The sequence below is a fragment of the Pan troglodytes genome, chromosome 19, assembly GCF_028858775.2.
Source record: "Pan troglodytes isolate AG18354 chromosome 19, NHGRI_mPanTro3-v2.0_pri, whole genome shotgun sequence".
Taxonomy (NCBI): domain Eukaryota; kingdom Metazoa; phylum Chordata; class Mammalia; order Primates; family Hominidae; genus Pan; species Pan troglodytes.
In genome coordinates this window covers 80,797,400-80,812,541 of record NC_072417.2, presented here as the reverse complement: position 1 = coordinate 80,812,541, position 15,142 = coordinate 80,797,400, and the positions used below count along the sequence as shown (strand labels likewise).

Genomic DNA, 15,142 nt, shown 5'->3' with positions numbered 1-15,142 from the left:
TGAAATACTTCTTAACTTCCATAAATAGAATATACTATATACTACACACAGACCTCAAAAGAGGCACTATGAACATACTGAAATCGAGCAAGAAGCCATATTTCTAGTAAAATATATAAACTGCACCTACTGAACATTGCCATTTGGTATGAATCACATGGCCATGCCGTTTCCCAAGTGTGTGAATTACAGAACATATCCATGAGTAGAAAGAAGTCTAACTTTCTTAGCAAATCTCAGGGGGTTCCATAGATAAATAATTTGGCCAGTGACTCCTAAGACGTTTTATACAGGAGAACCCAGACACACTAGGACATACTAACATCTCACAATTCAGTTTGCATATCAGGTTTTACACTTTTATAACACTGAAATTCTCTGAATTATCAAATTTAATTTCTCAACCAAAAGTCTCTGAATCCTAATCCTTCCTTCTCTTCTGGCCTATATATATAACTTTTAGCTTAATTTTACCAGGACTGGGCCAGGCATGGTGGCTCACGCCTGTAATCCCAGCACTTTGGGAGGCTGAGGTGGGCGGATCACGAGGTCAGGAAATCAAGACCATCCTGGCTACCATGGTGAAACCCCATCTCTACTAAAATTACAAAAAATTAGCCGGGCATGGTGGCAGGTGCCTGTAGTCCCAGCTACTTGGGAGGCTGAGGCAGGAGAATGGCGTAAACCCGGGAGGCAGAGCTCGCAGTGAGCCGAAATCGCGCCACCGCACTCCAGCCTGGGCGACAGAGCAAGACTCTGTCTCAAAAAAAAAAAAAAAAAAAAAATTACCAGGACTGTGGCAGATTTTCTAATCACATGTTAACTTCCTCTTCACCCTACCACCAAGAACAACAAACAATGGAAAGTCATCTCACACATGACCCCAAATCTTATTGCAAAAATGCAATACCATCACATACACAAATAATGCTGGGCCCAGAGTCTCCACAAAGGAGGACTTCACTCAGCCAGAGTGCTGGGGCTACCCAAGCTGTGCAGGATTTAGGGCAAATAAAAGGCTAGAGAAAAAGAGATGTTAGGTAAATTCCCCCTGGTCTAACAGAGGCAGACTGACTACAATGAGTCCAGGAGAACTTTCTGCAATGATATGAAATGCCCCAAATGCTCTACATTTGTGTGGTGCAATACATGTGGCTATAGAGCGCTTGAAATGAACATATAACAGCTAGTGCCACAGGAGAAACTAACTTTTCATTTTACTTAAAATTTTTTTTTAAGAGATGGGTTCTCACTCTGTCACCCAGGCTGGAGTGTGGTGGCATGGTCCATAGCTGACTAGGGCCTCAAACTCCTGGGCTCAAGCAATCCTCCCACCTCAGCCTCCCAATTAGGTAGGACTACAGGCATGCCAACCTCTGCCAAACTATTTTAATTCTTTTGTAAAGACAGTGTCTTACTATGTTGCTCAGGCTAGTCTTCAACTGCTGCCTTAAGTGATCTTCCCACCTCAGCCTCCCAAAGTACTGGGACTACAGGTATGAGCCACCACGCTTGGCCTACCTAGTTTTAATTAATTTAACTCTCCACATGTGGCTAGTGGCTACCATACTGGACAGTATAGAGCATGAAAAGAATCCACAGGCTTTCTTTGACTCATCATTCAGTTCCACAATTACTTGTGCTGCCTACTGCATTCAAGAGATTGAACCAGGCACTACAGAGACTGAATGAGACTGTCCCTGCCCAAAGTAGGTTGTAATTAAAGAAGGGCCAGATATTAAAAGCCCATTTCAGTTCCATGTCTTAACAGATAAAGATATAGATAAAGGGGTTAAATAATTAAGAGGATAAAATAATCCTTCCTAAAGGTTTATGGACTTTAGGAAGGAGCCTCAAAATACATGAATATAAAGCCTCAAAATACATGAAGATTGCTAGAACTTCAAGGAGAAACAGACAAATCCTTCACAATAGCTGCAGACTTCAAGACTTCTCTCAGTAATCAACAGAACAAGCAGAAAGTCAGACAGATCTTAGTAACATTATCAACACTTGACCTAATTGACATTTATGCAATACTCCACTCAACAAGAGCAGAATACAAAATTCTTTTCAAGTACATATGGAACATTCACTTAGACTGACAAAATTTTGGGGTGCAAAACAAACCTCTAAAAATGTTTATAAAATTAAAGTCATACAAAGTATACTCTCTGAATAAAATGAAATTAAATTAGAAATCAGTAACAGAAGGATACCTAAAAAATTCCCAAATATTTGGAAACTAAAACAATTAATGCACATGGTCCTGGAGGTTACACGGGTGGGAAACACAGGAACTTAGCCCCACCTGGCAGTAAAGGGAATGGTGATCAGAGAAGGCAGGCTGGAGAAGGTGATGGATGGATGACTAGGAGTTAGGTGTGTGAGAACTACAAAGAAATCAGTATTACTAGATCCATTCGAGATGAAGAGAAGAAATGAGTGAATAAGGAAAAGAGAAATAAGGGAGATTCAAAAGTCAGTTCATCCTTGAATCCTTTTCTCCCACTCACCACATCCCAGTCTAACCAATCTATCACTAAGGATTCATTCTAACTCCTGAATTACTTTCTTCCAGGCACGGTGGCTCACACCTGTAATCCCAGCACTTTGGGAGGCCAAGGCGGGTGGATCACTTGAGGTCAGACGTTCAAGACAAGCAAGGCCAACATGGTGAAACCCTCTTCTAGTAAAAATACAAAAATTAGCCAGGCATGGTGGCACACACCTGTAGTCCCAGCTACTCAGGAGGCTGAGACAGGAGAATCACTTGAACCCAGAAGGCAGAGGTTGCAGTGAGCCAAGATCATGCCACTGCACTCCAGCCTGGGCGACAAGAGACTCTGTCTCAAAAAAAAAAAAAAAGAAAGAAATTAAAACTGAATTTGCAATAATCCAGCAAATAATCCTAGTTATATACCCAAGAGAAATGAAAACATACGTATAGATAAAAACATGTACACAAATGTGCTCAGCAGCATTATTCCTAATGGCCAAAAAGTGGAAACAGTTCAGATGTCCATGAACTTAAGAAATGGATAAGCAAAACATGGTCTCTGGACACAGAGATGTGTGCCTGTAATCCTAGCTACTCTGGAGGCTGGAAGGCTGAGGCAGGAAGATTGCCTGAGCCCAGGAGTTTGAGGTCAGCCTGGGCAACACTGCAAGACCCTGTCTCCATAAAAAAAAAAAAAAGGCGGTATAGCCATACAATGAAGTGTTATTCAAACATAGTACTGATACATGTTAAGATATGCATAACGCTTGAAAACATTAGGCTAAATGACGCAAGACATATATTATATGATTCCACTTTATAAGAAATGTCCATAAGAGGCAAATCAGGCGGGGCGGAGTGGCTCACGCCTATAATCCCAGCACTTTGGGAGGCTGAGGCAAGTGGATTACAAGATCAGGAGTTCGAGACCGGCCTGGCCAACATAGTAAAACCCTGTCTCTACTAAAAAAAAAAAATACAAAAAATTAGCCAGGCACAGTGGCAGGTGCCTGTAATCCCAGCTACTTGGGAGGCTGAGGCAGGAGAATCGCTTAAACCCGGGAGGTGGAGGTTGCAGTGAGCTGAGATCCCGCCACTCCACTCCAGCCCAGGTGACAGAGCGAGACTCTGCCTCAAAAAAAAAAAAAAAAGAGGCAAATCAACAGAGAATCAAAGCAGATTAGTGGCTGCCAGGGATGAGCAGGAGGGAGGTGAAGAACAGGGAGTGATGCTAAAGGTACGGGCTTCTTTTGCAGGGGTATAAAAACAAGCTGGAATTAGGTAGTGTTAATGGTTGCACAACTCTGTCAATATACTAAAAAAACCACTAAATTATATACTTTACAAGGGTACATTTTACAGTATATAAATTATATCTCCATAAAGCTGTTACCTTTTAAAAACTGAATTTTCATAAATATTGCTTGAAAATCATTCAGCAATTCAGAAGATGTCCAATAAATGTTAGCTATTACTGTCACTATTTTTAAAATGTGACAATCACAAAATAATATTTGAATATAACTTACTATCTAGAAAAACATAAAAATTTTAGATATATACCAGCAGACAAAACAATTAAAACATTACAATTATATTTACGTGCATTTTAATTATTTCTATACGGTCACCTTCGATCTTTTAAAGTGCATTTTAATGTATAAGTGTTTTTTTTTTTTTAATTAAGAAACATGCTGCCTCCTGAGGCTTATCATTTTAAAAAACCAAAAGCATGAAAAAAATTAGAGGCCGGGTACGGCAGCTCACCCCTGTAATCCCAGCACTTTGGGAGGCTGAGGCAGGCGGATCACAAGGTCAGGAGTTTGAGACCAGCCTGGCCAATATGGTGAAACCCTGTCTCTACTAAAAATACAAAAATTAGACGGGCGTGGTGGCAGGCGCCTGTAGTCCCCTACTCGGGAGGCTGAGGCAGGAGAATCGCTTGAACCCAGGAGGTGGAGGTTGCAGTGAACCGAGATTATGCCACTGCACTCCAGCCTGGGTGACAGAGTGAGACTCTGTCTCATAAATAAATAAATAAAATTAGAATAATCAGTGTCAGCATTAAGCTAGTGCTGAGATCATAACCACCGTAAGCAGGCACTCAAAGAGAAGGAAGACCAAGGTGCAAAACAGGACTCAGGGAAGATCTCCCAGGAAGAGGGATTCCAGCCTGGCTAAGGAGCAGGAAGGGAAAAGGGCATCAGCTAGGATTTGCTCCTGTGTCACCCAGAATACTACTTGCCCACCATGACTACCAGTCTCTCACCCCCATGTCTCCACCATTAAGGGTCTTTAGTCAAAGGGAAGACACAGGGTCTTGAGGAAAGAGGAAAGGAGGACCTAACAGAAGAGACCAGAGTTCCTGGTCTTAACATCCCCAGTCCTGTGATACGCATGTTTCAATACAAACTTCCAAACACGCCCGTGGGTGAGCAGAATAGAAAAGCACGAACTGTGTGCAAGACTATTTATTAATGCATACCTAGGACACACCTCTCTACTACTCACAAATCATATTGCCCAACTTTTTCATAGCCCTTTTGGCTCTCATTTTGTTTAATTCTCATGTTTAACCTCTCGAGGTGCTGATAACTGAAAACAGATGTCATTAATTTCCCTTATAATCTTGACCTCCCCATTGTTACTGAAAGTGCTACCATTCTTAGGGAGGCATATGTAATGCATTCCTCTCTCTATACATCTGTGTGTCAAGGCCTGAAGAACTCTAAAGTGCCTCCTGGACTGATATCTTCCATCCAGGGCTACAAAACCCACCAGCTATCTCGTCCTTGTCAATCCATCCTGCAGAAGAGAATCTAAGCTATACTTCGTGGCATCCCTCTGAAATCATACCCCACTCTTTCGAGATCTTCCGATCATCCCAATACCCAAAATTAAACAGATTTGAAAGAGAGAGAGCTTCAGGCCATTTCCCCAGTAATTCTCTCAATTTGGGAGAAACAGCTGCACCAGTGGTTCAACAGCATCTCTGTGATTTGATATGGTTCTGTTTCATGTTTGTGCATGGTGCTGCTGGGAATACAACATAACTCCTCTGGGTGCTCAGGAGTGAAAAAGGGCTGAGGATCACGATCCAGCCCAATCCCTATTCTACAGAAAAGGGGGAAAGTACAGTTGCTATAGCCTGATCCTCTAGGTACTGCCCAACACAGCATACAAAGGAGCTTTGGTTTATTTCCTATTCACACACTCAGGCTCTTGCTAAACCGAGTTACTTGAGACTGCCCACACTTTACTATCAGTGCCTGCTGCTCCCTCCCGCTCCCGCTCCCTCTCCCTCCCTCCCTCCCTCCCTCAATCTGCCTTTCCTTACTCTCCACATGCCCATCCAGGAAGTGTATGCCCACATCAATCCCCTTAAATGGGGTATATTATCTCGCCCTCCTTAAAATGCCCACTGCACTGCGTACCTCGCATGCAGCAATCAGAAATTATACTGAAAAGATATTGACACTGATAGGAATAATATTGTCAAACCAGTGACAAATTCTGCTTGAATTTGAATCTATGGTTCATTCATGGCATCTCTGCCACTGATCTCCAATGTCACAATCCTTAGAGGACATAAATCACTAACTCTCCCAGGGTAACACCAGGGTTTTTGTTTCATGAAGTTATCAGAGGTTCCAAGTTTTAAAATTCCAGGTAAGTATTCTCAGAAGTCTCACACAAGACTGAGACTGCAACACAAGAACCATTCTGTTTTAAATATAATTTCTTAAAATTAGCAAATGCTTAATTTCAAAGTGCTGTCAGAACCTTACCAAATGTCTATTGAAAACACTTCCTATACAATCCTTCTCAGTATATTGGCAATGTCATAAAACCTATAGGCTAAAGTAAGTCTAAATTTAAAAAGTAAAAATGAATTAAAGCATTATTCAGCGATATGCCTTTAGCTTAAGCAAAACTAGGTGATTTCAATTTTATACTAAAAAGTTGCCATCCTTACATTTTTTCCATAAAAGGAAAACAATCTTCAATGAATAAACTTTTCATGACTTTAGTAATGTCAACTAATGTCTTTGCATTGTTACATTACCTACAAAATACTGAGTTATTTCTTGTATTAGGAGTGAGCTATTTCTTATGTTAGGAATGTCACGTCAGTACTTAAACCAACCCTGTAAACTATAAAAATTAATCAAATTACTCTAAATTACCAATAAGGTAAATTCCTCTTTCAGCCTTCACAGTACAACAGGATTCAAACTCATCAATCATACTTCTTTATGTGTTATTCAGATATCTTAAACCAGTTCTAAAACTTTTTTTCTTCTATCTACACATTTACCTGACAGCCTTCCTCCAGGAAGTACAGACTAAAAAACCAATGAAACTGGTACTTAGCCTAATCAACTCACTGTCATGCATTGTTACTCATTCCAGGCAAGTGGGCATGTTCTAAAAGTTTAGAACTCAAAATGTCACATCCGGGGGGTGGGGGGCAAGGGGAGGGAACTTAGAGGGCCGGTCGGTAAGTGCAGCAAGCCACCATGGCACACGTATACCTATGAAACGAACCTGCACGTTCTGCACATGTATCCTTTTTTTTTTTTTTTTAGAAGAGATAAGGAAAAAAAAAAGTCACATCTATTTTACCATAATCTTAAAAAATAATGTGTTGCAAAAGGTAAAGCATCCAAATTAACATCACAGCCAATAAAGGAAAATGCCTGGCAAGCAATATGAAATAGCAACTCAAAAACAAAGTAACTCTTGCAATGAAAAACGTTCACAGAAAAAAAAAGAAAAACATTCACTGATCAAATTGTCCATCAAAAACCAATTAGAAAAAACAACAACAAAAAACAAAAACAAAAAACAATTAGACCAATTTTTAGTTTCCTAAATCCAAAGTATTTAGAGGTTATGACACCCACTGTAGAGTTATCAAAACTTCATCTATTACAAGTTCTTATCTACTAACAATAATTTATCCAACCAATCTTTGATGAGCACCTGCTATGTGCAAAACTCTGTTACAGGAGCTGCAGGGGGAATAAGCTCAATACTTATCTCTAAGGAGTTAATAATTTCATATAAGGATAAGACAAGTAGACACATGGTAGGCTACAGGTGTCATTAAGAAAAACAAAATGTCAGACCAGGCACGGTAGCTCATGCCTGTAATCCCAGCACTTTGGGAGGCTGAGGCAGGTGGATCAACTGAGGTTGGGAGTTCAAGACCAGCCTGACCAACACGGAGAAACCCCGTCATTACTAAAAATACAAAATTAGCTGGGCGTGGTGCTGCATGCCTTTAATCCCAGCTACTCAGGAGGCTGAGGCAGGAGAATTGCTTGAATCCAGGAGGTGGAGGTTGCAGTGAGCCAAAATTGTGCCATTGCACTCCAGCCTGGGCAGCAAGGGCAAAACTCCTTCTCAAAAAAAGAAAAACAAAACGTCACAAAAGTATCAGAAGTAAACACATTTTTCTTAAAGGACACCTAACTACAAATTGTAATTTAAGTCAGCATATGCACACCCATCAATCTTAAATATTATTTGCTATGCCTTCGAATAGGACTTAAAGTTAGCTGAACTGTCCTGCCAAAATGTCTCAGCTCTTTTTAACCAGAAAAAACTTCCTCCAGGGGTGTATGCAATTCAGTCTCCGTGTTTCAATTACCGGCTCTGGGTGCAAAGAAGACCAACATGTGATTTCTTAAGGTAAAAATTATTACTATAAAATACGTACTAGGCTGGGCGCGGTGGCTCACACCTGTAGTCCCAGCATTTTGGGAGGCCGAGGTGGGCGGATCACGAGGTCAAGAGTTCGAGACCAGCCTGGCCAACATGGTGAAACCCCATCTCTACTAAAAATACAAAAATTAGCCGGGTGTGCTGGTGGGCACCTGTAATCCCAGCTGCTCAGGAGGCTGAGGCAGGAGAATCGCTTGAGTCTGGAAGACGGAGGTTGCAGTGAGCCGAGATCAGGACACTGCACTCCAGCCCAGACGACAGAGCAAGACTCCCTCTCAAAAAAAAAAAAAAAAAAAAAAAAAGTACTAAAATTAAGTTGGCAAGGATTTACATGTAGTCCTTTCTACATATAAGACATAAATACCTGACACTTGATTCATTCCCTTCATTCACCAGACAGCCTGCCCCAGACAAGACTGGCAACGATTCTGACCACTGGGCAAAAGAAATTACCTTTTTTCAGTTATGTTAGGACAACCTATGTGGGTTCACATTTGGCTTAATACTACCCTACTTCTCCAATAAGTATTTAAGCATTTATTAAAATCAAACTTTTCAAGTTAACCACTTCTACTACCCTAGTCTTTCTGAGAAAGACATGACACGCCTTACTTCAACGAAAAAAAGGTCTTTTTTCCTCACAAATATTTTCTCATAAGCTTTATTTTTTAAAGGCTTTTAAAACCAGATTCTAATTTAATTAATCTAGATTTGCAAAATTATAAAGGAAAAGTCTTGCCGGTTGTTGCTTTGGTTATGTTAATTTCACAATTTAGTAAATTGTGACTACATACAAAGCAGCCTTTTGCGGGGGGCCGGCGGTGTTTAACCAAATGCATCTCGACACCAGCCTAGAGAAACTTTCTGTGAGAAAACAGAAGAGGGGTTACCATGGAGAAATTCATTACGGATTTCGGGAGGGCTTTTTCCTCAGAAATAGAGTGAAAAGAAAAAGTCGTTGTGTAATAAATCTGATACTGATGCTGTGTGACTTAGAAGTTGTTCCAAAAGTTCATCTTCGGCAATAATGTCTAGATGATCAACTACATATCTTCTGCAACAGGTGACACGAAACTGCATTTCCCAAGCAAGGCAAAGCGATCAGACGCGCGTTCCTGTAGTTTTGTACTTTTATTTTTGATTTAACCAAAATAATTCTGAATCGGATGAATAACCAAATTTGGTTGGGTCTTGTTTGGCTTTCTGCGTTGCTTTTTAATCAGCCATTTAACAGCAACTGTTGCACGGGCCCATTAGCACTCGAAGAATAAAAACAAACACACAGGACCAGATAAGGTTCCCCTACTAACCCAAATGATCCGTTTCCTTAACACAATTTTAAAACCACAGCTAGGGGTGTGAAAACGCATTTTTTTGTGCGTGTTTGTGTACCACAATCTGTCCAAATCCTTAATTCCCTTTTAAGGAACAGATATATAATAAAAATCCGAAAGAAACCACATTAGAAATGCAAAGAGGTTTGCAAAACAAGAGGCTTCTTTCATTCCAGAAAACCACACCAAAACAAGGGGAGAAAAATGAATGCAATGGATATGTGTTTGCCAAAGTTTCAATCCTGCCCGGTGGAGACACTGCACTGGCACAAATTTTGAAGAGGAAAAAGAGGGGGTTGGGGGGGGGAGAGAGAGCGAGCGAGTGTGGCCTGCAAACTGCAACAATGCAATCTCCATTTTGAACAATGCGCCTCTTTCCTCTTGTAAATCTAGTTTTTTGCCACTTGATGTGCCGTCGCATTTCCCCTCTGTTTGGGGGGGAGGCGGGGTTGGGGGGAGATCGGAGCAGGATGCACAGCACACGAGTGAGCAAGGGGGGAGGGCAGAGGAGGTGGGGAAGGAGTCTGCAGCAACTGGGCTGGGTGGGTACCTGGAGTGCTGCTGTAGGTACTATGGCTCCTGAAGCTGCTTTCCGTGCAGTAACTGGCGTCGTCGTCGTCGTCTTCCATCTCCTCCGGATAATCGGAGTCATCGTCGTCCTCTTCCATCTCATCCTCCTCGTCGTCCTCAGAATCCTGGGTCTCCTCGGCGTCGCCGTCCTCCTCCTCCTCCTCCTCGGAGACCATGTCCTCCTCTTCCTCCTCCTCCTCGCTCTCGTGGTCATCGTACACCACTTTGTTGACGGCCCTCCGGGCCGCGGTGGTCCGGGCCAGGTGGCCGCCGCCGCCCCCGCCCCCCGTCCTGCCGCCCCCGCCTCCTCGCCCCCCCCGGCCCGGGGCGCTGGTGCTGGGGGGGGCCGGCGGCGGCGGCGGCGGCTTCCTCCGGCTACTGCTGCCCCCCCTGGGCGAGCTCAGCCGCGTCTTGGGCGCCACCTCAGCCTGGGCGGCGGCCCACCTGCCCCGGCTGCTGCCGCGGTGCCGCGAGCGGAGCCCCCCGATGGGTCCGGACGTGGGCGGCGGCGGCGGTGGCGGCGGGGCCGGGGCGCAGCGCTCCGCAGCGGGAGCCGCGGGCTGCTTGGGCGGCCTGCCCCGCCGGCCCCTCATGTCGGAGCCGAGGCGGGGGGAGAAGGAAAGCGAAGGGGGAGGGGCGGGCGCAGGGGGGGCGGTGGGGAGCGCCGGGGCCGGGTGGGGAGGCCCGCGGGGCCGGGCGGGAGGGGCCCGGCCGACGGAAGCGGGTGGAGGGAGAAGGCTCAATCCGAATTGCTGGGGCCCCACTCCGGATCGCCTTCAGCCGCCATCTTGTTTCTTCCCTCTCGCTCGGTGACTGGGGGAATCGACAGCGGCCGCAGGCCCAGAGCGCGGTCACGTGAGCTGCGCCGCCGACGAGCCTGGGACGGAGCGAAGCGGCGCGGCGGCCGCTAGGGGGAGCGCGGGAGCGTCGAGTCGGGGGCGGGGAGCCCTGGGCGCCTGGGCTCGGCACAGCGCGGTGCGGCTGGACTCCGGGCGCGGGTGGCGCGGCAAAACTCCGGGCGCAGGTGGCGCGGCTGAGAGGGGCGCGCAGCTCGCGAAATGCCCGGCGTCAAAGGCCTTCGGAGACCAAAGTCTCCGCGGACCCCTGGCTGGAGCCCAAAGCCGGCCGGACCTCCTCCCCGCGTCTCCCCTTTCGCGGCTCGGAGAGGAAGGCAAGGGAGCTCCCAAATATCATTCCCTTCCCGCCCCCTATGGAAACTGATGCTGAAAGAGCCAGCGAGAGAAAGAAAAAAAAAAGTCGCGGAGAGGGGCGGCCCAAGCGACCGAGGGCACCGGGCAGCGCCAGCGACAGAGGGAAATTAGTCGAGGGGACAGAGAGACAAGCCCCCTGAACTTAGGAAACTCTGAAGCATGGAGCTGGAGTCCAGAAAATGACTCCAATGACAACTGCTCCGGATCTGTGCCAGGAGCCACGCCCCGGGCTGCCACGCCCGGAGGGAGGGGCGCCCTAAGACCTGTAGCGTGGAATCCGCACTGGGAAAGCCTCAGTAAACTCCAGAACGCAACTCCCGCCACCTTCCCAGTGCCCCAGCTAGGACTTCGATCACCTCAGCAAGAACTTACCTCTCCTTTGTAGTGGAAAAGAGGGAATCCTGCCTAAAACCTACTTCACGGTGTTAAATGTTTGTATTATCGGGAAATAACCTTAATTTATTGACCTGACAAGTCACTAGGTTTCAGCTTAGACCAAAGGACGAATCATGATGACATTTCAGGCACCCTCAAACCTTATCACAGCGACTCAACCCTGAGTGGTTGAGGTCAGCTCTTCAGATAAGAGAAAGGTGTTATAAACATATGAATATTTATTGAGAGAAGTGACAACCGAAAAGTAATTTAAAGAAAAATAGTTGGCCGGGCGTGGTAGCTCACACCTGCAATCCCAGTCCTTTGAGAGGCCAAGGCCGGATGATAGCTTGAGGTGAAGAGTTCAAGACCAGCCTGGGCAACATAGCAGGACCTCGTCTTTAGAAAAAATTTGAAAAATTAGCCGGGCATGGTGGTGTGCACCTGTGGTCCCAGCTAGCGAGAGGCTGAGGTGGGAGGATTGCTTGAGCCTGGGAGGTGGATGTTGCAGTGAGCCGTGATTGCACCACTGCACTCCAGCTTGGGTGACAGAGCAAGACCCTGTCTCAATATTTTTTTAAAAAGATGCTGGGCGCGGTGGCTCACGCCTGTAATCCCAGCACTTTGGGAGGCTGAGGAGGGCGGATCACGAGGGCAGGAGTTTGAGACCAGCCTGGCCAATATGGTGAAACCCCATCTCTACTAAAAATGCAAAAGTTCTGTATTAAAAATACAAAAGTTAGCCAGGCGTGGTGGTGCATGCCTGTAGTCCCAGCTACTCCAGAGGCTGAGGCAGAAGAATCGCTTGAGCCTGGGAGGTGGAGGTTGCAGTGAGCCGAGATCGCACCACTGCACTCCAGCCTGGCAACAAAGCAAGACTCCGTCTCAAAAAAATAAAAATAAAAATATCTAACAGAATTCTGTATACCAAATGGCTTATTTCAGTCTTGTTAGGAAAATGGAACACATATGTGAAATGAAAATTAAAATACAAGCACTAATTGCCAGAGAAATGCATTCAATACAATTTGGTTGAGCTCTAAGGGTGACAAATGTGTATATGTCTCCAGGGACCAGGTAAGTAAAGTAAGTCAATAAAGTAGGCAAGATGAAGACCTAGGCCAATGGAGGTGCCCATATTTTGTTTGAAGAGGGTGGTCAGGCACGGTGGCTCAGGCCTGTAATCCCAGCACTTTAGGAGGCCAGGTGGGCGGATCACTTGAGCCCAGGAGTTGGAGATTATCCTGGGCAACATGGTGAAATCCTGTCTACTAAAAATACAAAAATTAGCTGGGCATGGTGGCTCATGCGTGTAATCCCAACTACTTGGGAAGCGGACAGGAGAATCGCTTAAACCCAGGAGGCAGAGGCTGCAGTGAGCCAAGATCGTGCCACTGGACTCCAGTCTGGGTGACACAGCAAGACTCTATCTCAAAAAAAAAAAAAAAGGTAGTGAGGAACTGAGAATTTTATTTGGAGACACAAAAATTGAAACCTTAAATATGCATATCCCAGCGATCTTGGTTCACTGCAAACTCCTAAACTCAAGCAATCCACCCGCCTCCCTCCCAAAGTGCTGGGATTACAGGCTACAGCCACTGGGCCCAGCCACCCTCTTTAAACAAAATACGGGGCCAGGGCCGGGCGTGGTGGCTCATGCCTGTAATCCCAGCACTTTGGGAGGCAAAGGCAGGCAGATCACTTGAGGGCAGAAGTTCGAGACCAGCCTGGTCAACATGGTGAAACCCTGTCTCTACTAAAAACTAGCCAGGTGTGATGGAGCACCGGTAGTCCCAGCTATTTGTGAGACTGAGGCAGGAGAATCGCTTAACCTGGGAGGTGGAGGTTGTAGTGAGTGCAGATCACACCACTGCACTCCAGCCTGGGCAACAGAGCGAAAGTCTGTCTAAAAAAAAAAAAGCGGGGGGCACTTCCATTGGCCAAGTCCTCATCTTGCCCTACTTTGTTGACTTTCATTACTTACCTGGTTCCTGGAGGCATATACAGATTTGTCACCCATAGTGCTCAACCAAATTATATTGAATACATTTATTTGGCAATTAGTGCTTGTATTTTTTCATTTCACATATGTGTTATATTTTCCTATCTAGATTGAAATAAGCCACCAGGCGCAGTGGCTCATGCCTGTAATCCCAGCACTTTGGAAGGATGAGGCGGGCGGATCACCTGAGGTCAGGGGTTCGAGATCAGCCTGACCAACATGGTAAAACCCCATCTCTACTAAAAATACAAAAATTAGCTGGGCGTGGTGGCACTTGCCTGTAATCCCAGCTACTCTGGAGGCTGAGACAGGAGAATCGCTTGAACCCAGGAGACGGAGGTTGCAGTGAGCCAAGATCGCACCACTGTACTCCAGCCTGGGTGACAAAGTGAGACTCTGTCTCAAAAAAAGAAAAAAGAAATAAGCCATTTGGTGGACAGAATCAGAATCCTGTTAGGTTTCCTTTCTTTTCTTTCTTTTAAATTTTGAGACAGGGTTTTGCTCTGTCACCCAGGCTAGAGTGAAGTGATGCAATCACAGCTCACTGCAACGTCCACCTTCCAGGCTCAAGCAATCCTCTCACCTCAGCCTCCCGGGCAGCTGGGACCACAGGCACGCACCACCATGCCCAGCTAATTTTCAAATTTTTTCTAGAGACAAGGTCCCACTATGTTGCGCAGGCTGGTCTCGAACTCCTGGCCTCAAGCTATTCTCTGGCCTCGGTCTCTCAAAGGGCTGGGATTGAAGGTGTGAGCCACCATGCCCAGACAACTATTTTTCTTTAAATTACTTTTTGGTAGTCATTTATTTCAATAAATATTAATATATGTTATATTGCACTCCAGCATGTGTGACAGAGCAGGACAGAGCAGGACCCTGTCTCAGAACAAAACACTACAGATTGATAAAAATATAAGCAGTCTTGGCCCGGTGTGGTGGCTCACACCTGTAATCCCAACACTATGGGAGTCTAGGGTGGGTGGATCACCTGAGGTCAGGAGTTTGAGACCATTCTGGCCAACATGGTGAAACCCCGTCTCCACTAAAAGTACAAAAATTAGCTGGGCGTGGTGCTGTGCACCTGCAATCCCAGCTACTAGGGAGGCAGGAGAATTGCTTGAACCCAGGAGGCAGAGGTTGCAGTCAGCCGAGATCGTGCCACTGCACTCTAGCCTGGACGACACAGCAAGACTCCATGTCAAAAAAGAAAAAAATAAATAAAAAATAGGCAGTTTGGATATAGCCCAGAGTCTACTAGTTTGCAATGTATATCCTACATAGTGTGTAAAATGCTATGTACTGCCAGGTGCGGTGGCTCACACCTGTAATCCCAGCACTTTGGAAGGCTGAGGTGAGAGGATCACTTGAGCCCAGTAGTTTGAGGCAACATAGCGAGATCCCCAGCTCTAAAATTAAATAA

The 15,142-nt window shown here is 45.5% G+C and overlaps 1 protein-coding gene across 27 annotated transcripts in view; it reads right to left on the bottom strand.

Annotated features, from left to right (window-relative positions):
- Positions 1-10,949, bottom strand: part of BPTF (bromodomain PHD finger transcription factor) — a 156,866-nt gene extending 145,917 nt beyond the window's left edge. For all 27 annotated transcript variants that reach the window (XR_010153367.1, XR_010153368.1, XM_054671499.2 and 24 more), the window contains exon 1: positions 10,115-10,949. Coding sequence is in view for 25 of the 27 variants with exons in the window: in XM_054671499.2 (XP_054527474.1) it covers positions 10,115-10,727 (613 nt within the window). In the remaining 2 variants the exon portion in view is untranslated. The remainder of the gene's footprint in view (positions 1-10,114) is intronic.
- Between the last annotated feature and the right edge of the window lie 4,193 nt (positions 10,950-15,142).